Source organism: Haemorhous mexicanus, chromosome Z (genome assembly GCF_027477595.1).
Source record: "Haemorhous mexicanus isolate bHaeMex1 chromosome Z, bHaeMex1.pri, whole genome shotgun sequence".
Lineage (NCBI taxonomy): Eukaryota > Metazoa > Chordata > Aves > Passeriformes > Fringillidae > Haemorhous > Haemorhous mexicanus.
This window is the reverse complement of record NC_082381.1, coordinates 63,912,252-63,932,190: the sequence shown is the minus strand read 5'-3', so window position 1 is coordinate 63,932,190 and position 19,939 is coordinate 63,912,252. Positions and strand designations below refer to the sequence as shown.

General features: G+C 41.1%; 2 protein-coding genes across 5 annotated transcripts in view; both read right to left on the bottom strand.

The window, feature by feature from the left end:
- Positions 1 to 6,771, bottom strand: part of ARHGEF28 (Rho guanine nucleotide exchange factor 28) — a 119,566-nt gene extending 112,795 nt beyond the window's left edge. Inside the window, exons 1-3 of one of the 4 annotated variants that reach the window (XM_059873686.1) lie at positions 6,713 to 6,771; positions 1,934 to 2,198; positions 871 to 1,087 (exon numbers count right to left, since the gene is read on the bottom strand). The gene's annotated coding sequence lies outside the window, so the exon portion shown is untranslated. Of the gene's footprint in view, positions 1 to 870; positions 1,088 to 1,933; positions 2,199 to 6,712 lie in introns of those variants that run through there. The other 3 variants (XM_059873687.1, XM_059873689.1, XM_059873688.1) reach the window with 3 other exon arrangements.
- Positions 6,772 to 10,003: 3,232 nt separating this feature from the next.
- On the bottom strand, positions 10,004 to 19,937 carry UTP15 (UTP15 small subunit processome component). The gene is made up of 12 exons (XM_059873300.1): positions 19,695 to 19,937; positions 19,266 to 19,358; positions 19,006 to 19,190; positions 17,702 to 17,880; positions 16,816 to 16,941; positions 16,008 to 16,143; positions 14,758 to 14,842; positions 12,960 to 13,109; positions 12,679 to 12,780; positions 12,350 to 12,483; positions 11,810 to 11,868; positions 10,004 to 11,296 (listed from the first exon to the last, which is right to left on the bottom strand). Exons 1-12 carry the CDS (start codon positions 19,782 to 19,784, stop codon positions 11,073 to 11,075), a joined length of 1,563 nt encoding a protein of 520 aa, XP_059729283.1. The 5' UTR covers positions 19,785 to 19,937; the 3' UTR covers positions 10,004 to 11,072.
- Between the last annotated feature and the right edge of the window lie 2 nt (positions 19,938 to 19,939).

The following is a 19,939-nucleotide window of genomic DNA, read 5'->3' as shown; positions in this document are numbered from 1 at the left end:
TGTCACATGCATTTCAGCTAACAGAAACATTGAACATAACAGGTCAGGCTGAGCCCAGCTGCTGAGACACTCCTAGCTGCAGCCAACTGAGGAGCAGGAATTTCAGCATTTATCCCTAGAAGTAAAAAAATTGAACTTGAACTGCATTGTAGCAAATTTTACTCCCCACCAATATCCCAAGTATCTGGTGTTGATTTTTTTCAAAATGACTATGACTTCATAGAAGTCATACCCAGGGCAGGTTGCCTCAACTACCATAAACAGCAAGCTACTGAGACAAGCCATCACCAGATCTCATACAGCGACAGTCAGCACAGTCAACTCTGATTTCCATCATTATACTTGAGATTCACTACACCCTCAAAATTCATAGTCTAAAAGTAGTGTTCCTTTCATGAGAAAAGCATACCAGAAGCAATACCTTTACAAGCAGCAAGGTGGGCTCAGCTACTATGCACAAGACTTCTTCAACCTGCTGAAACAGGCTACCCAAAAAGAAGTCTGTCTTAAGAGAGGGCTGTCTCAGCTCAGATGTGGCCTTGTTTTTACAGTGGAATAGTTTCCAAGAAACTATTCCATTTGTGCAGCTCATGGCATGTTAATGTATATATACAGCATTGTATGAGTCAGATAGGATTTGAGAAGTTCTCTGCCTACAAATGCAGAAATTAAATGCATGGCTTCAATTGAAGCCAAAGATTACCATCCATGCATATAGTCCTTTTAAACCTCAAATTTGTTAATTCTCATCTTCGGGTGACCATCAATTCAAGTACATTCACAAATCCACACATTTCTGCAGTTCTAAAACAAGGCAAAATCCCTTACAATATCACGGTTCACAAAGATTCAGCCAAAAAGCATCCAAACCTTTCGTGCTGTAAGAAAAAGCTATCAAGGCGAACACTAATCCAGCCAGCCTATTCAGCAGCAAGCTTCAGACAGAGGGGCTTCTTATTTTCTGTGCAGAAAGGAGGTGTCCTCCAGCTGACTCCATGGCATCTCACTTCAACAGACAAAGCTCTGCAGTTTCCAGGAACATTATCCTGAGCCCAACCTTCAGAGCACCAGCACGGGAAGCACAGCCCTGTTGGTACAGAAGAAAACAGAGTTACAAGACAGTAACATCAGTTCCACAAGGAGTAGTTTATAGCAGAGCCTTACACAAGTGTTAACTGACAGAACAGATGGCGCAAATTAATATCTACCCCAGCCCTCACAATTACTGCTGCTCTTCTGAAGTGGGCATCACTTCATGGCTGTTTGAAACAAGAGAGACATCAGTCAGCCACATGACACCATTGCTCTATTCCAATGTATAAAACTCCTCCACCTACAATGGTTCTCAATCTTTAAAGGAACACATCCAAACTAAAACCCACCATCTCCACTACAAAAAACACGAGCACATTCCAATCATTATACCATGCCAAGCAAGTAAGAACTGCTCTTGGATGCTTTTGTCAAATGATTATTCTGTCCCCCAAAGCCTTAAGAGATGTAACTCAACATCTATCTCCTCTGCAAGGATGAGATAGGCAGGTATCCAGTCTAGTCTCCCTATCCTACAGAAAGTGTGAGCAAGAAAACATAACTCTTCCTTTGGAGGATAAAAATTTCGTCACCAGCACAATAAACTTGTTTTGTATTGGCAAATACAAACACAACTGTCTGGAGAGAGGGTGCCATCCTGGCTTACCTCCACCTGGCTTTTATCACACTGTGGATCCCCTGGGAGCCTGAGCAATCAGAAATACTAAGTACCTAGCTCACCATGAATCCTGAGTGGATGAATAAGTTCATCAGAACCAACCAAGCACTGATTAGAACAGAACCATGCTGAAAGAGTATCAGTACTTTCCCTGTGTACTTGGCCTGACAAACCAGCTCATAATGGATTCCTGGATGCAAAGGAGTATCTAATGGTACTCACTGCTTTCTCAGAAGAATCAGTAAATATCAACACACAGCACTAAGTGGCTTCTTTTGCTTTTCTCACACTCTGAAGAATGCTGGTTGTTTAGCAAAAAAAGCACATGAATGGCTCACGTCTTTCCTCTGTCTGGGGCTTCCAGTAACTCAGTCTGGCTGCTGGAAGTGACTGGGAGAGGCAGGAAGAAGAGGATGCACGTACGGAGGAAATACTCAGCTCTGGCTACAGCACAGCACTTGTGCAATCTCCATTTCAGGTCGAGGGACTGAAAGAGACACAATACATGCAGCTTACTACTCACCGTTCACCTCCTCTGTACAGCAAAGCACTGCCCACATCCACAAAAGGCAGGGCCCCCAGCACACACAAAATGCCACGCAGACAAAGCCTCTCCAGCGCTAAGGCAGAGTCCTACCCCACATAGCAAGGGCAGGGTCAAGCTCCCGACATCATGAATGCACATAATTCCACAGAGCAACACCTGATCCCTTCCTCTGACATCTGTGCCTCTGACACAGAAACCAGCACAACAGGCATCGAACAAACAGGTCTGGTTTCAGGCATTGCCCACACTGCCAATGACAGCAGTAACAAAATTTATCTATACACACAAAAAAAACCCTTCTCAGCATCCAGTTTAGCAGCTAAATTAATAGAATCATATATTGTGATGTGGTGCAAACTGAAAAGACTTGCAGCAGAGGTTTCAGTCATAGCTGGAATATATAATTCCGATATTCTTCACGCAATATTTTATTTACTGGTTGTCAATTATGAGACTGTCATATATTCAGTTTTTTTTAACATTATAAATTTTAGCATTTTACAGCATGGGTTCCCCAATTATTATGATATGTTAGGTGGACCACAATAAGAAAATAAACCAATGGAAAATAAAAACATCCATTATTTACTTAACTGCACTGTAAGATGTCAGTTATCAAACATTTTTACTCTGTACACACCAAGAAATTAGATAAGGCGAAGAATTATTTAAGGATCAGCAGAAAGGCATTTCTACCAGCCAACACTGTGACTACTATTGGCTGTCCTAGCACTTATTGTCTATACAGCATTTTCCTAAACACAGAAGGGCACTTCCTGATCCTACAGCAACCCAGCTCACAACCAGCAATGCACCTCTCTCCTCTTCCCTGTAAATAAAGCATATCACTGTAGAAGAAAGAGACAGAGAAGGTGAAGACAGGACTTTGGCTTTGATGCTGCTCTGCAATCCAGCAGTCACTTATACAAACTTCACTGAACTTCATAGTCTGTGGCTGCTCCAGCAAGCCTCCACGGCTCATTAAGCTGCACTAGATCAGTTTCTACAAAAATACTGTGCCTTACAGACAGATGCAAAGCATGAGCAGTGGTATAAAACATGAATTTCATACTCCCATGTATAAATTCAAAGGTAACAAAACATAAGGTCTTTTCTCTGTTTGCTACATTCTCCTTTCAGATCACAATCCCTCACCTCTGTGCCACAGATCTGCTGCTTCGTAACAGCAAAGCAACTGACTGAAATATACTATTTAAATAAACCCTAAACCCAAAAATATACTATGTAAATAAACCCTAAACAATGCTGCCGAGGTGCCCTGGAATTCAATTCTTCCTTTTTAACTACACTTCTTTTTGGTGATGGTCACACAGAAACTCATGTCTATAAAACACTGAGAATTAGTTTTATTACTGCTATATGTGCCTCAAGACAGGCACATTAAATGTCTATTTGTAGTCAACCAAAACAACAATAAAGCAGGGACACATCCCACCCAGAGGCTGCTGAAAGGCAAGCAGGAATACTCAGAGCATCATTTGTAATGGTTTAAAACCCAATATATTTGTCCTACCAAAATGTCTTGTAGAAGTCTAGCCGCACATGCAGATCAAGAGGTCTTCTACTGAGCTCTCTTCTGCATGTTGATTGCATAACTAACCATTATCACCTTTCTTTTTTTTTTTTTTTGACCATGCAAAAAGTCTGTTTAAGTTTCTCAGATCTTAATACTCTTAAAAACTTGTGAGATTTCAGTATGGTGCTCACAGGCAAGCCAGTGTCCATTAATAACACTCATCCCACAGCTCCCACTATAAAAGCACAGCAACAGAACTAAACTGTGTTCTTGAATTTATAGATGCCATCTGAGTTACATTATGCTAGTACACCAAAGTCTTGCTCACAACTTCCCCAGCACCAGGAACTACACTGCACAGCCATCAGGTCAAATATGGTACAGAACATTCTTTTAAGTACAGATCTTTTTTCAGAACCTGACAAAAAGATCTTGGACAAAATAAATGAAAGGGGAAAAATGAGCAAGCTGAAAATACATGCATAATAAATACTACATTCACAAAAGTCAGAGATTTAACTTTACAGCTAAGGTTTTTGACGTGATCTTCCATTTTCCCACTGGGGTCTCCTGAATATCTAGAACATTGGAGGATAGGGAGGGGACAAAGCAGAACCCTCAGTTCATAGCTTCACAAGCACATTCAGTTACTGTCTTCTAACACTATTCAAACTGAGAGGTGAAATAAACCTTTGCCTATCACTTTCATCATCAAGCAGTTTGCACTTGTGTTGATTACTTCACCAGACATTAGCTGCTCTTGAAGGCAACTGAACAGAAGTAGTGCAGCTAACCATCTTTTAAAATGTCACTCTTCTCAACAATTTGAGACAAACAGAAGCTTAAATCTTATTTTAAAAAAAATCACCCCATTCAGGGCTATTGAAATATCAAAATATGTACAAATTAATTTGTTAAAAGCATAGCCATTTTGTGATCCTAAGATGGGAATTCAAGAGTCTCCAAAAAAGGACCACACTTCTTCACCTCTTTAAAGAACAGTCTTGGGTTTTAGAAATTCTCTTCTGACAGAAGCCTGCTACTGAGGTTGGCAAAATACATTATTTATCTATTCCCGTATTAACCTTCTTAATGTAGCATTTTCATTTCAACTAAAAAGAAAATGGGGCCCTAGAGTTAAGAAACCTGAAAAATGTGAAATGTGGGTTATACATTACCGAAAGACAAAAATAAAATCAAATGTATTACTAAGGCTACTGAAACAAAAAAAAAAAAAAAAAAAAGTTTGATAATGTTGTGGGACACCTGTCTTATCTCACTCTTTTAACATCTGTTTTGACAGACAGTAGATTTCTAATTATGAAATTTTAATGGCTTTAGCATTTACTACTAGCATTCCCTAGTTTGGGCACTGTGAACCCATGGGACCAGCGCAACAGCAAACCCTTTAAAGAGTTCATGCAGCACACTTGTACAGCCGAATGACAAGGTAGCAAAGAAACAGACCAGAAACTCATGGTTCTACAAATTCATCCAAATGAGGGCTCCAGTGCTAGCTTGTGACACTTCATCATGCCTCAGGCTTGGCCATCCACCAAACTGCTATAATTAACAAAGCAGGAGGATATTCTGTGTATTTAAAGATACTTTTGTAATTGGTATTTCACCTTCATGGACTGCTAGAACTGTGCTACAAGCTCTACACTAAGAAGCAGGAAAAAAATTTATACCAAAATTCATTAAACGTAATTCTAATAATCAAAGCGCAGTTTCCATTGAGAAGTGCAACCTCATAGCCCTCTTTTAACTATTAATGTAGTTTGGTGGTGTCTGCTTGTCTTAATGATGCTAAGCCTGAAAGATACAACTCAACTAGTTGGTAGGAGAATCTGGAAGTTTTGAAAATTCTGCAAATCATAGGCATAAATGTCTAATTTGCAAGTTAACTGAGAACGCCAGATGAGTTGTCTATTATCGAGATACACCTACACAATCAGTTTCGTTGTTTCAGTTAATATTCAAACCCATTGTGGAAAAACAAAAGCATTTAAGTAGTTCAGTATTTCCACCAGATGTTGTCCTGTCAATTTTTCATACCGAGTTTACAGAATACAGTTCCATCTTTACTTATGTGGAAAAATCCAGCTTAGTAAAATGCCCCCTGATAGCCTATTTCCACAACGTGCAGTAAAGAGCAAATTACTTCTGTAAAATAAAACATCTGGTAGATTTTCAGTCACATCTGTGTGCCTTAAAAGATTTATGAGAAGAACTTCATCCATTTTTGTATAAGATCAGATACAGAGGCAGGAGTTAAGTCCATAAAAATGAAGAAGGATTTTTAGAGCCTGGCACATCTCTAAGCTGCGCACAGCAGTGCCCCAACAAAAGGTGTTTCTTTGAAACACCTTTCCTTGCAAAGGTGTTGCTTCGAAAGGAGTTTCTCAGAATTTTACCATTAGAAAAGCTTTAATTTCCTTTAAATTCTTGGCTATTAAAAAAGTTAAGAGTAACGTAGTTAAAAACTTCTTTTGCTCTGTATGAGAAAGGCAAGCACCTTTATGATTAAGACCGAATACCTCGTCCCCACTGAGGCAAAAACTAGGGGGGAAAAAAAAAAGAGAGTAGCTTTTATGGCAAAGTAGTGAACTTAAAACAGGAAAACAAACAACAACATATATTAAAAACCGACAAAGCCACACTCAAATCCCTCTTCGCCTTTTGGGGCTCTGAAGGAGAATGACAGCGCACGCAAAGGCTTGCGCGGACCCCAGCGGAGTCCGCCGGGGCGCGGTCCCAGCCGGCGGAACATCGCCGCGGCTCCTCGGAGCTCGACGCGGCGCGCCGGCGAAGGCTCGGCACGATCCACCGCCCCCCGCCCGGCGCAGCGGCCCAGGGGCCGCGGGGCAGCAGGTGCCGCGGGCCGCGCACGCCCTCCGCGGCAGCGCCGCCTTACCTCCGCGTGGCGTCCCGGGGCAGGCTCCGCCGCCGCCGGGCAGGGAGGGACGGAGGGAGGCGGGCAGGGAGGCGGTGCCGCCGAGCCGCCCGCGGGAGCGCTGCGGGGCGCGCCCGGGCCCGCGGATGCGCCGCCCCCGCCCCGGCAGCCCGCGGAATCAGGATAACAAAGGCGCTTTGTGACAGCCCCCGGCGCCGGGAGGCTCCCGGGGAGCAGACCCCGAGCTGCTCGATAGGACAGGGAATGCATGGCGGGACCCCTGCGGGGACCCATGCGCGGCCCCGACGGCACCCCGGCCACGGGTGGGGGAGCCCCCGGCGCCCTCGGGAAGGGAGCGCTGCCCTCTCCCGGCGGAGCGCAGGGTGGGGCGGGGCAGCCCCCGCTCGGTGCCTGGAGCGCTCCGCTCCCGGGGCCGCACTCCCGCAGGCACCAGCGCTGGGCTGGGAGCTGCCCATGCAAGGGGCTGGTTGATCAGCTTGCTGCCCAGCCCTTCCACGCGTGTTTCGTGTTGCATAGTACATGGACCCCGACAAACCACGCCATCCTTACCATCTCAGCTGCTACGTATACGTGATATGTAACTTCACCTGCTCTTAAAGCCATCTAATGTTGACTCCCTAAGGCTTTTCTGCCCACGTTTCACTGGTTAAGGACAGTGAAGCACTGAAGATGTGGGGTTATGAGTATCAGACTGGGGGGAGAGACTGAGCAAGTCTCAACAAGTGTCCTCTTGCTCCACTGTAACTTAATTAATAACCTGTCTGCTGTAGCTGGACAGCATACTTTCTCTGTAACAGCACTGTCAGACTGATATTAAGCAAATCAAACTGCTGTAGCATAGCAGAGGTTAAAAAGATACCTCCCTGTGAGAGATGAAAGAGGATTTTGCTTCAGCACAAAAGAACTATGGGGTAAATGAAGGAAAAGTGTTAATTCTGTTTTCTACTTGTTACCTAGAGTCTATGTATGGTTTATTTGATCTGTTCGTTGAAACTGCTAAGTGCTGTTGGGAACCAAGAAAGAAGCTATGTTGAACACTAACTAAAAAAGGAGAAAGGTGAAACGGGAGAGGAAAGAAAGATATGCGGTGGGGAGAGACTGTTAAGTCCCTAAGTACTCAACCAATGGGAAAGGCATCAGGGGAGGCCTCGAAAGGGTATAAAAAGGTTGCCATTGAAGCAAAGTGTTTTGTGTTTTCAGCTGGGGGAGAAGAGGAACGTGCCTGACTCAACTGACTAGTTCATATGAATATTTTTGCTTTGAAGACGCGTTCCCCTCTCATTTCTGTGGAAAAGTGAGTTACTTCTCAAAACACTAAAGGAGAGAAAGAAGCCAGTAAAACCCCATTACCATCCCGTGTCTTTCACCAAGAATTTCATGACTTTACACAGGTGTGCATTCATTTCTAAGATTTGAAACTTTTCATTGTTTTTGCTTTGTGTGGCTGATCACATAAAAATAATCTATTCAAGGAAGCAGGGACAAAATTACAGTGAGAACCTGCTGGTTATGGGTTGATCAGAACTTTGGAAAGTTAAACTTGCCAGATGGAAAAGAACTTGAGGTTGATTGGGTGCAGCCAGGTTAGGGATGGCTTTCAACCATCTTATAGCACCTTTCCTCTACATCCAGCCCCAACATACTTTACTGGAAGCACACATAAGGATTGCTTGACTTCAGTTGCTACATTCACTCACCACTGAATATAGCAAGCTATCCTCCTGCGTGTTATCCTAGAAAACAAACATAGGCACATCTGCAGCAGCTGTAGACCTAGGATGTCAATGCCAAATACTGACAACTGAAAAAGATACAAGAATAATTATCTAAAGGTTAATTTACATAGTTTCCAATGTAACAATGTAATATTATTATAAGATTTGTCAGGCCTCAGTTCCAGAGGAAACCACCTCCTGCATTTCTATCATGCAAATAAGGACTTAGGCAAGCTTTTTGTACGTGTTGGGACTATGTATCTAGCAAAACTTATGACAAGTAAGCTTTTATAAATCACATTCAAGTAACAAAGGAAGAAAAATGCAGAGACTGTCTTCTGATTCATAAACATCCAAGCATCAATCAAATTACTATTGCCTAGGGCTTTTGTGTCACTGGATAATGTTACTCAGTTTTTCACAATGTGCCAAATGGTTTCTCCTTGAATATACTGGCTGTTGAAAACAGCTGAAGGGAAAGAATATTATTTGACAACTACTACCTTAATTAATAAGGATCAGAATGTTGAGATGAATGCTTAGCTTTCAGCACACACACACAAAGTAATGTTACAAAATGGAAAGTATCATCAGCAAGGAGGCAGTGAGGTGTTTTCTTGAGCTTAGTCGCAATTTAAGGGCAGACCTAACAGCACTCCATGCTTTTCAGTCACAATTGTTAAGATTTTAGGTACAACTTGCAAAGTTGTTCTAGCTATTTCTACCACTGATATCTGCCTTTCAATGTCTTACATGAGCAAATTAGTTCTGCAAGAAATTCCTATTACATACCAAATTCCAAGCCACAGAACAGGTTAAGAACAAAGTTCTACCCTAATGTCATACTACATGTACTCAACAGCCTTTAGCACACCTCTTTCCATTGTATTCATACTGATCCAGCCCTGCTTGAAGTTAAAATAAATTACCCTAGCATTCAAACAACAGACTCAAATTCCATGTACTGTACATTAAAAGTGACAGAATTCCACAAAAACTGCATTTTGATATTTAACTTGATATTTTCTCACTGGTACTTTACTCATTACATTAATTCAAATTAATTCCCCTTTAGAAATATTACCTATTTTCTAGAAAATTGTAACTCAAATACATACACCTCACTAAAAAAGTTAACTAACTTTTTCAGTATACCTAAGCACGCACTTCTGGAGTCATTCTGCTGTGTGCTGTGAATTAATGAAGATCTTAAATGGAGATGAAGCAGGGAGAGAAAAAACAACCTAGTCAAGTGTTATCAAATGTGTTTGCTGGTTTTTGTATTTTCAAGGATGTGAGTTCAGATGTTAACCTTAAATAGAATGACACATTAAAATTACACAAACATCAATTATTTTCTAGTAAATAAAAACTGAAAATTGGTGACTGCTGACAGTACTGGACACACAACTGTAGTGGGCTGGTCCTGGCCACACACCAGGCAGCCACCAAAGCCCCTCATTCACTCCTCTGCAGCTGGACTTGGCAGAGAAAATGTAACGAAGGATTCATGGGTTGAGGTAAAGAGTGGGAGAGATCACTCTTCAAATACCATGATGGGCAAAACAGGCTCAACTAAGATATATTAATTGCATTTATTACTAAACAAAGTTAGAGCAGGAAAATGAGAAGTAAAACAAACCCTTAAAAACACCTTCCCCTCACCCCTCCCTCTTTCCCAGCTCTACCTCCTCCCCCAGTGGCACAGGGAGACAGGGAATGGGGTTTGTGGTCAGTTCATGACCTGTGGCTTCTCCCACTGCTCAGGGAGAAGAGTCCTCCCCCTGCTGCACTGTGGGCTCCCCTCCCATGGAGACAGATCTCCATGAACTTCTCCAGTGTGAGTCCATCCCACAGGCAGCAGTCCTCCCCAGACTGCTGCAGCATGGGTCTCTCTTCCAGGGGTGCAGCCCTCCAGGGACAGGCTGCTCCAGCCTGGGAGCAGGGCCCCTCTCTCCTTGGGTCTCCCATGGGGTCACAGCCTCCTCCAGGCATCCACCTGCTCCAGCACGGGCTCCTCCATGGCTGCAGGTGGATCTCTGCATTCCCCATGGATCTCCACGGGCTGCAGGAGCAGGGCTGTCTCACCACAGGCTGCAGGGGAATCTCGGCATTTGGAACATCTCCTGCCCCTCCTCCTTCACTGACCTCGGGGTCCACAGGGTTGTTCTTCTCACATGGTCTCACTCTGCTCTTCTCTGGCCACAATTACAACAGCACAATAACTTTGTTATCACCATTTCTAGTTGGCCCAGCTTTGGCCAGCAGTATGTCCATCTTTAGAACAACCAGGGACTAGTTCTGCCAAACATGAGGGAAGCTTCTGGCAGCTTCTCACAGAAGCCACCCCTGCAGTCCTGCTGCTACCAAAACTGAGGCCATGTAAATCCCCATGTAAATGTAGGAAGTTTTGTAACTCTGAAATAAAACTTTAAAACTAAATTGTTTGAAAAATATTGCATGGACAATCTTGAAAATGTCCTCTTCCTCTATCTTCAGTAATCAAGCCTATTCAGCAACACAATTTGAAAGACAGAACTTCAACACAGAGAGGCATATTTTGAAAGTCACTATTATTAGAAGTTACCAAGAGAACAGGTCATGTCTTTCAAGTTCACAATTGTGACAATTTGTTGAGATGGGTGTCAGTAATTCCTATTTGTTTCAATGATCTCCGTGACACCATTACTTTTGTTCTCTTCTAGACATGTATCTCTTTTCTTAGTAAAAGTAGCAAACAGTGTATCCATCATTCCCAAAACTTCTAATAGTTCTTCTTGATAGTCAATTTCTTTTCCAATAGCTTGCTGGAGTTTCAAGAACTGTTTATCAACTATTGCTGACTGCCCAACCACAGGCTGATAAATGTCTGTAAAGAAAAATATCAGTTAAGAATCCATAATTGTATAAAAAGGCAAAAATTACATTAGCTAGTTAGAGATACATTTAAGGATTCTAGCAGAAGCCCAACATTCTGAAAAAATAAGACAATTTTAATGTTGTCTGTTCTGAAAGCAAAAGTTGTATGTACTTTCAGCAGCTGTATGACAAACTAACAGAAACAGAAGATTTTATGACCTCAAATACTATTTTTACCTCACTAAATAAGAGGAAGCTATTTGTACTATGTAAACACAGAAACATGGAGTATCAAAGGTACTTAGAGACCACAAGGAGCTTCCTGCAGCCTGTACAAATCAAATCCTGACTACGGTAAAAGTTATCTGGAAATATCTCTTTTCTGGATCATTCTCTTGACACTAAGCCCACACATATAAACAGAGCCATTAAGGTTTGGTTTCCTTAAAAATGTAGCACTTACTTTCAATCTTATTTGCAAGCTAGCTATATGGCTTTGAGAATCTTTTTTGTATTGTCTTACCAGTGATCATATCAGCAACAATCACCAGCACAGAAGTAAATCTAGGCTCAATCACACGCCTGCAAAATTAGAAGACATTCGTATTTTACTGGTTTTGTCAACTGTACTCCACCACCAACAAGAAGCTTTCTCACATAGGCATACAATTTTTTCTTGATGAAGAGATATCACAGACCAGCAGTCAGAGATGCAAGTCAAAAAAACCCATATATGTGGTATTTACCCTCTTCCCTTCAGGAAGCCAGTGGGGCCTCGAGGAGTGTCAAAAGGCCTTGAGTACATAAAAACACAAATTTCATCAAGGAGACAGAAAATAACAGACTAAGGGTAGAGTGTCTGGCAAAGAAGCAGAATAGCTTATCAGCAAAACCATTCTGTGCTAACAGGTAAATTGTTTCAAACCTATCCCAAAACCTTGGCATCACAATAGAAAAAGCGTGTGAGATTTCAGGAGTACCAGTGTTCTACCAGTGATCTGTTGAAACTGGCAAGTTATTAGGAAACAGAAGTGTCAAAATAGTCAGAGGGAGCTCATAATACCTTGCCACAAAGGTAAGCAGGAGATTAACTTGTTTCTCATCTCGGCCTGCAAGTGCACTTCTCAGTGTTCCTCTGCGATGTAGTTCCTGCATGACTGCAACCGTGACTTCAGGGGTATGAAGCATGATGGGTGGCTGGACAGATTTAGGAAGAGTTTAGTACCAAAGCAACATCTTTACATACAACACTGGTGTCAGCAAAACCAAAATGGAACCCAACTTAGACTCCTTTCTAGTTATACACTAAAATAAAATTAGTATTACATACAAGGAAAATTACCATAAGGTGACTGCACAAAAGTCTGACAAGAAGAAAAACCAATGCCTCACCTCCAGTACTGCATCAAGAGCCTTGGAAGACTGAAAGCTCCTCAGCAGCTTATCATATTTTCTCAGAACACGTTTTACAGGTTTACTGACACAGAAATCTTCCTAAAATTCAAAAAAATAGTTCAGTGTAAGACAAATACACACACACTCACATAATGGATTAGATACATTACCATGAATAATCTTATATATTCCCTCCCTTCCCTTTCTCCAATTTAGCATATTCAAATAAACCAATTTTTCAGAAATGTTTCAGTACAGATTTTCTTACCACATCATACCTGTTTTGGCATGTAACTTTTTCCTTTCACATAGGTTCTATATGCTGGTTGTCTCTTCTTTTGAGAGTTTTCATTCTTTTCTTCTGGTTTTCTGTGTTTAACATTTAGCACCCCATTGGTCATGCCTACAACTATGGTTTCATCTTCAGGCTAGCACAAAGAAATCACAGAGTTAGGACTCAGTGTTTTATCTGTGCTCTATCATACACATTTTTATAGTTTTATGTTTCATGACAAGGTTCAAATCACAGTATCATAGATGATTTAATGTGGAAGGCACCTCTTTGAGGTTCCATGATTGAATGATTTGTTCAAAGCAGGGACAGCTTCCAGGCTATGCTCATAAGCAACATTATAGACTGACTAGTGAATCAAGCTCAATTATGCATTAACACCTGTTGGGGAAGATGAAACAGGAAAGCCTTATAAATATGATTGTCTGGCAAAAGATTTTGAGAATATGGAAACTATAAGCAAGATTGAAATGAAAGCAAGCTTTGATACCAAGCCTTAGGTACTGAACAACTGGAAAACAATAGCATGGCCGGCTGAAGGTTAATTCCCTTTTTATTCTTCACACAAGTATCAGAAGTGTGGAGCTCCTTATCAAGGAATCTAGGTAAGTTTCAAGTTTAATCAAGCTCAAGGAGAGACTGAACAGGCTTATGCAATAGTAATTCATTGAATTACACTGAAACTACACTTTGATGAGTTCACATCTCATCTGAAAACGGAATTTGGGAGAATATCAACACACTTGCCCTGCATTTGGTCTTCTATACACATTTCCTTATGGCTGGTTACAGCTGGAAGCAGCATCTGGAATCAGACCCACCTTTAATTTGCCTCAATAAAGGCATTATAATGTTCTCATATGACCATTTAAAATTCAAATGGTTTAATCAACAGAAAACAAGATTATGCTTCAGAAGATTTTTTACACACACACTAGAGATGCCAAACTACAGGTACTGCATATTTTGCAGATGCCATAGGGTCTTAAAAGGCTATGGATTCTTCACTTCAAAAGAAAAAAAAAAAAAATCAAAGTTTATTTTAGCTCAGCTCCCTAGGTAATACAGTAGGAAATGAAGACACTCCCCACACATACCCTCCTCTACATTCCAGCAGAGCAGAACAATTAGCAAAGGTAGTAAAGATCCCTCACAGGCCCATTCATATGTCCTTCAGAGGCTACATAAGGGGGTACCACATGACAACAGTATTGCTTAAAAACTGGTGCTAGCCTCCAAATTTCTGGCCAGCAGATAACTTATCCACTGGAAATCAAGTGCTTCTGAGAAGTAAGAGTGCCTGCTGTCTGCTTCCAAGACATGCCTTGACAAATTTGTTTATGCTCACAACCTTCTTCTTTCTTCCTCAAACCAACTGACACCAACTTTTAAAGCAAGTTTACACCCTATTCTGAATTTTTCCACAAATTAACTACTTATTTTTTTCCTGCTATGCAAAAGGACTTGCAGCATTCCTGAAAGGCAAAAGGTGAGTACAATTATCTTAAAGTCAAAGGACCTGCATTCTAAAGTGAGTACTTTCCCTATGATGTACACTGTCATTCATAAACACAAGACATTGCACTGATCTAGTAAGGTAACACTGTATTTGACTATATTATGTTTAAAACCTCTTACTCAGGAGAAACATATCCAACCCTACTTTGCATGTACAGCATTCTTCTGGAACACCCAATACCATGAAAGCAACAATTATTTACTGTAGTGACTTAAAAGGTATCAGGAATTCTCTTCTAGTCTAGGAAGACTTCTAATGCACTTACCGACAACGCAAGACTGAGGATGGATGTTGCATAGTTGAAGCTGTGGACCACTTTGTAGGATGTAGTACTGTAAATCTTCACATGCCTACAGAGAGCAAAGATAAAAAAATTGTTAGTAAAGATTTACTGTAGTCACTTTACAGGAACTTCATCAGGATACTCATCTTACAGGAACTTAATCAGGATACTCATCTTCTACAGATCATTCAAGGAAACTGAGAATTAATACAATGCATTCCTAAGACTACCACTGAGCTTCTTGGGTATTACTCCTGCAACAGTAATGTTCTTTTAAAAGGTAACCACAAGTCAAGTCAGGAGTGCTCTTACCTCAAAAAAGGTGAAAATGGGGCAAGAACAGAAGTAGAAACTGAAGGCAGGCATAGTGACTATCTGAATTCAGAAATGCATATTAGGAAAACACTAAGACAGAATCTCTTCAAATTTGATCTTAAATTTTAAATACAAGATCTACTAGCAATATCTAGGATATTGCTAAATCTGAAGATACTCTTGTATCCAGCTACCCCTTACAAATTTGGTTGGAAGCATGAAATATTTAACAAATTGGAAAACAAAATATTATCTTACAAGGACAAAAGCTAGTGTTATGTAATTGTAAAGCCTGAGGTAGCCTAGGAAATACCGGAGGGAGGAGGAAAACACATCCACTGTCATTTCACATTACTTTGTGTTTCTAATGTCTAATGTCTCAGACACAAGACATGAACTGAAACTAATCAAAAAAACCAAAGAGGTCATGTTCACAACCACTCTTGGGTACAAGAAGCAAAAGCAGAGAGACACAAAACCCAGGCTTTTACAAAGTGAATGCTAGTACACTTTCAGATATTTAAACTGTATTAAAGTTAAGAATAGTTAACTTCCAAAGACTGGAAAGGTCAGTTTAGAGATTTAAAAAACTGAACACTTATTCAGAAGTTCCCCATATGCATCCTCAAATGGCACACACAATCCTTATTGATATTATCAGTAAGAGGAAAAGGTTAAATTGTATCATAGAATCAATCACAGTACAGTTTGAATTGGAGGGAACCTTTTAAAGCCCATTTAGACCAAGGCCCCTGCAAAAGTAGGGACAGCTTCACAGTAGGTACCTTGGCCCCAAAACATACCCTCAAATAAAGCCCAAAAACCACACACAGGTTAACAGTGATGTGAAATAATACCTTTCAAAGAATAAAAGTCCTAAAGAATGCCACCATAAGGAAGCCACAAAATATACCAACCTGTCAAGGGATCCTGACAATAACCTTTGTCCAGAGCTGTTCAGGCACAAACAAGTCACAGTTTTATGGTGATTTTTAAGTGAAACTAGTAACTGTCCACCTTTTAGTACATCCCAAACTTTGACATATCGACCTCCTGTGAAGAGGAAGCACACAAAACATACACATGTATATATTTATGCCTCTCTGAAGAAGTTTTCACAGTGATGCAGTATTTCCTTCACAAGTACCTTTACCTCTTAACAGTTTTCTGTCCCTACTCACTATCCTCTTCCATTGTATCTCCTGGCAGAAGCCTGCTCTTTTATTAGGCCATTCTGAATGGACCTGAATGATTCAACCATTCTCCAATCATACTCATTACCAAAAAAATAAAAATATTTAAACTATGGGATTACAGCACCTCTGATGGAATAGCAACAAGGCAATAAAAAAGCTTGTCAACATTATGAGAAAGACAGTCGCATCCTTTCAAAACCTAAGTATGTTAACTCTTTCACTTTAGAAATGGGCCAGTTAGAGCCTGCATTTTCTTATTACAAATGATTTTGGAGGCAGGGGGGAAGTGGAAACTACAAGAATATTAAAACAAAGACAAAAAGGAAAGACCCCTACTTGCACCCATCACATAAATGCAGATTCCTACAGATTTATTTGAGAATAAATACATATTTGAGAAATCCAATTATTACATCACTTACCACTTCATTATCAAACTAAAACAGCACACAAAAAGCAAGTAACTGAAGTATTCCTCAAATGAGGACCACAGAAAAGATATTTGATTTATGTGGTTTTACAGAATTACCTGCAGATACCAGAAGTCCACCAGATGGAAAGAGAAGCACGCTCTCCACAGGATGGCCATGTTCTATCGTCATGACACTACTCTTTGTTCGTGCATCAAACACTTTCACAGTGTGATCATAGGAACCTGCAAACATCAGCATAAATCAGTTTCATAATTTCAACTAGTTCAGGAACTAAAACAGCTGTGTCCTATCATCTAAAGAAGTTCCTGACTAATAGCAATAGTTTTAAATCATACATGTAAAAACACCTTGTGACTTACCTTGGTTGGTTTACAGCCTTGGGGCAACAAATTTTCTAATTCTAGCCCTAGCAACATGTCAGTCTGTAAAAGTAATTTGTTTTCATTTCATTTCACTTCCATGAATGAAATGTATTTATAATAATAAATATCAAGCAACCTGATGAAACCTAGCTTCTTGTGCCTCATGAATACTAGGTGCTTTCCACAGATTGATACAAAGCTACTGCTAGGAAAACCAAAAGCAACTGGTTCCAAGTAACTCCACATGACCTCACATTTTTGAGTGTGCCAGTTATGGGCTGCACAAACTAGTGTCCTGCTTCAGAAACTTGGTACAACATTTCAGTTACTCCCAGCCAAAGGATATATTCACAGTATTTTCTTTTACAAGTTCTGTTAACCCTAATAGACTAAACCATAAAGATGTTAAAACTCAGTTCCTGCAGCTTCCCCTAGAACATCAGTGTCAAGCTTAAAAAGCAAGCAAAAAAAAGGAAATAATACAGTAGGCACTGCACAGGCAGACTGATCCTTCATGACTAAAATACAATAAATATGACCCTACTGTATCAAAAACAATCTTTCAGCATTTTTCTTCAATTCAACCCAAAAGAAGTATAAATAAAATATAAAGACAAACCTGTTATGAAGACATCTGCATTCACTTTACTTGAACAGCCACATCTCACATAGTCAGTATGTTCACTGTAAGAGACCATTTCTGTGGCACTCGGAATATCCCACAATTTTGATGAATAATCATCACCACCGGAAAATATTCGGTATTTATCAGACAGGAATCCCACTAGATGAACTGGCCTAAAAAACAAAGTCCACAACACCCAAAGTTAAAATATATTCATGTTTCAAGAAGAGTTTCATTGTATGAAGAGTTTATTAAATCATTCTAACCTAGAAGTGCAATGTTTAATATCAGAACTTACAAAGCCTCACTTTGTAACAGCAAATTTCAAGTATGGCTGCTTTGAATAATCTTCTTGCCCATTAAAATCACTATTGAAGTCTTTATTATCACTGCAATATCCCAACAGGTGTTGGCAGAACGCACATGTGTGTACAGGTATGCAGTTGATTTAGCCATTAGAACACCCAACTTGCAAACAGACCCCAAAGAAAAACACTCTCAAGGTCATTCTGGGTATTTCCCACTGAAAGGGGGATTCTTCTTCTTCTATGCAGATATAACACAAATCGATTCTTTACAGCACAGAAGTCTGTTGAAGCATTACCACTGTCTTCTCCTCACTGATACATCAGAACTCCTAATTTCTTCCTCACCCCATGCTACCATTATGCATTTTTTCGGATTTATTTTTGGAGCTCTTTAAGGAATTCCTGCATTTACTGGTGTATTTCTTCATTGTTTCTGTTTGGACATATTTTAGAGCTCTTTTCCTACTAGCATCAAATAAGATGTTCTTATCAATGCAATGTACTCAGAAGACAGTAGCTACACAACATATTAAGAGACACATATGTGAAAGAGAAAATGTATTTACTTTTCTGCACACTTGATTCATATTTAGATTTTTTTAAAAAAAACTCACTCCCATTTTAAATTTAACTAAAATCTACTTTTCAGTAAGATCAACACGAGGCAGTCTACAGCTAAGTAAATCAGTTCTACTCATTTTCAGCAGCATGTGAAGCAGACATATGACTACAATTTAACGGAAATACTGAATATTGCTGAGGCACTTGAATGGGTTGAGAAGATGGGGATGCCCCTTCCCTGGCAGCACTCAAGGTTAGGCTGGATGGAACTCTGAGCAGCCTGGGCTAGCAGCAGGTGCTCCTGCCCTGTGGCAGGAGGGGTGAACCAGACCATCTTTAAGAAACCATCCAGTCTGTGATGAGCCTGCGGTGTGCAAATACAGCACAGAAGCTTCTGCACACAAACAAAACAAACCAGCTCTGCCTTACTTGGTATGGCCCTCGAACTGCCTCAGCGGTGCTTTGCCGCTGACGTCGAAGAGGGAGATGCTGCCGTCCTCGCTGCCGGCGGCGAGCAGGCGCCCGTCGTCCCTGTAGGTGGCACAGTACGCCGCGTCCCGGAAGCGAGAGAACGTCTTGATGGGCTCCTGGGAGTAACGGCCATAGATGTGGATCTGCCAAAACAAGAGGGATTATTACATCCCCGGGTGTCATACCAGCTGAAGAACAACAGCCCTAAAGCAACTTACCCTTGAGGATGCTGTGACAGCATAGTTATATGGCGGGACCGGGGAGAAGTCAATTTTATTTACTGCACCGAATTCCTTTATCTGAACAGGTGTCTAAAACAGTTGTGATAAAGATCGTTAAATACACAGAAGCACACCATCAAATATGAAAACAGAAAAATAAAAGCTGCTTTTCCTACAAAGAATTTAAGACTCCATTAGAATCAAAACGATTTCTGGGTACAATGACAGTGAGTTTCACTTCTGACAGGCTACTCCTGCTCTTTTCATTTTTTTTTCAATTCATGCATTACAACTTACCCACTAATTATGTGTTCTGAATTAAAAAAACTAACTCATACGTGTTAAAAAAAAATAATAATTGCACGAAAGTAGTAAAACAAGGCATTCTGGGGCAGGAACTGCGACTGTTGGGCCGCTTCCTCCTACCTTGTATCCCCGCCAGTACAGCGTGTCCTGCGTGATCCTCTCCCCGAGCTTGGGGCACGCCTGGACCACCACTGGCTTGTACGCGGCCATGACGCGGGGCCGGGCCGGGGCTCAGCGGGAGAGGCTCGGGAAGCGGGAGAAGTTCGGGAAGCGGGAGAGTCTCGGGAAGCGCCGGCTGGCTCGCAGCACACGCGACACACCGCGCCTGCCGCGAGGGGAGATGGCGGCGGCACCGGCAGCGCGTC

Coding starts and splice junctions, on each gene's coding strand:
- UTP15 (XM_059873300.1), bottom strand. CDS start 19,784: ATGGCCGCGTACAAGCCAGTGGTGGTCCAGGCGTGCCCCAAGCTCGGG. Junction 19,191..19,265: donor CTGTCACAGCATCCTCAAGG/GTAAGTTGCTTT, acceptor TTGTTTTGGCAG/ATCCACATCTATGGCCGTTA. Junction 11,297..11,809: donor TGTTGCTGATATGATCACTG/GTAAGACAATAC, acceptor TTTTCTTTACAG/ACATTTATCAGCCTGTGGTT.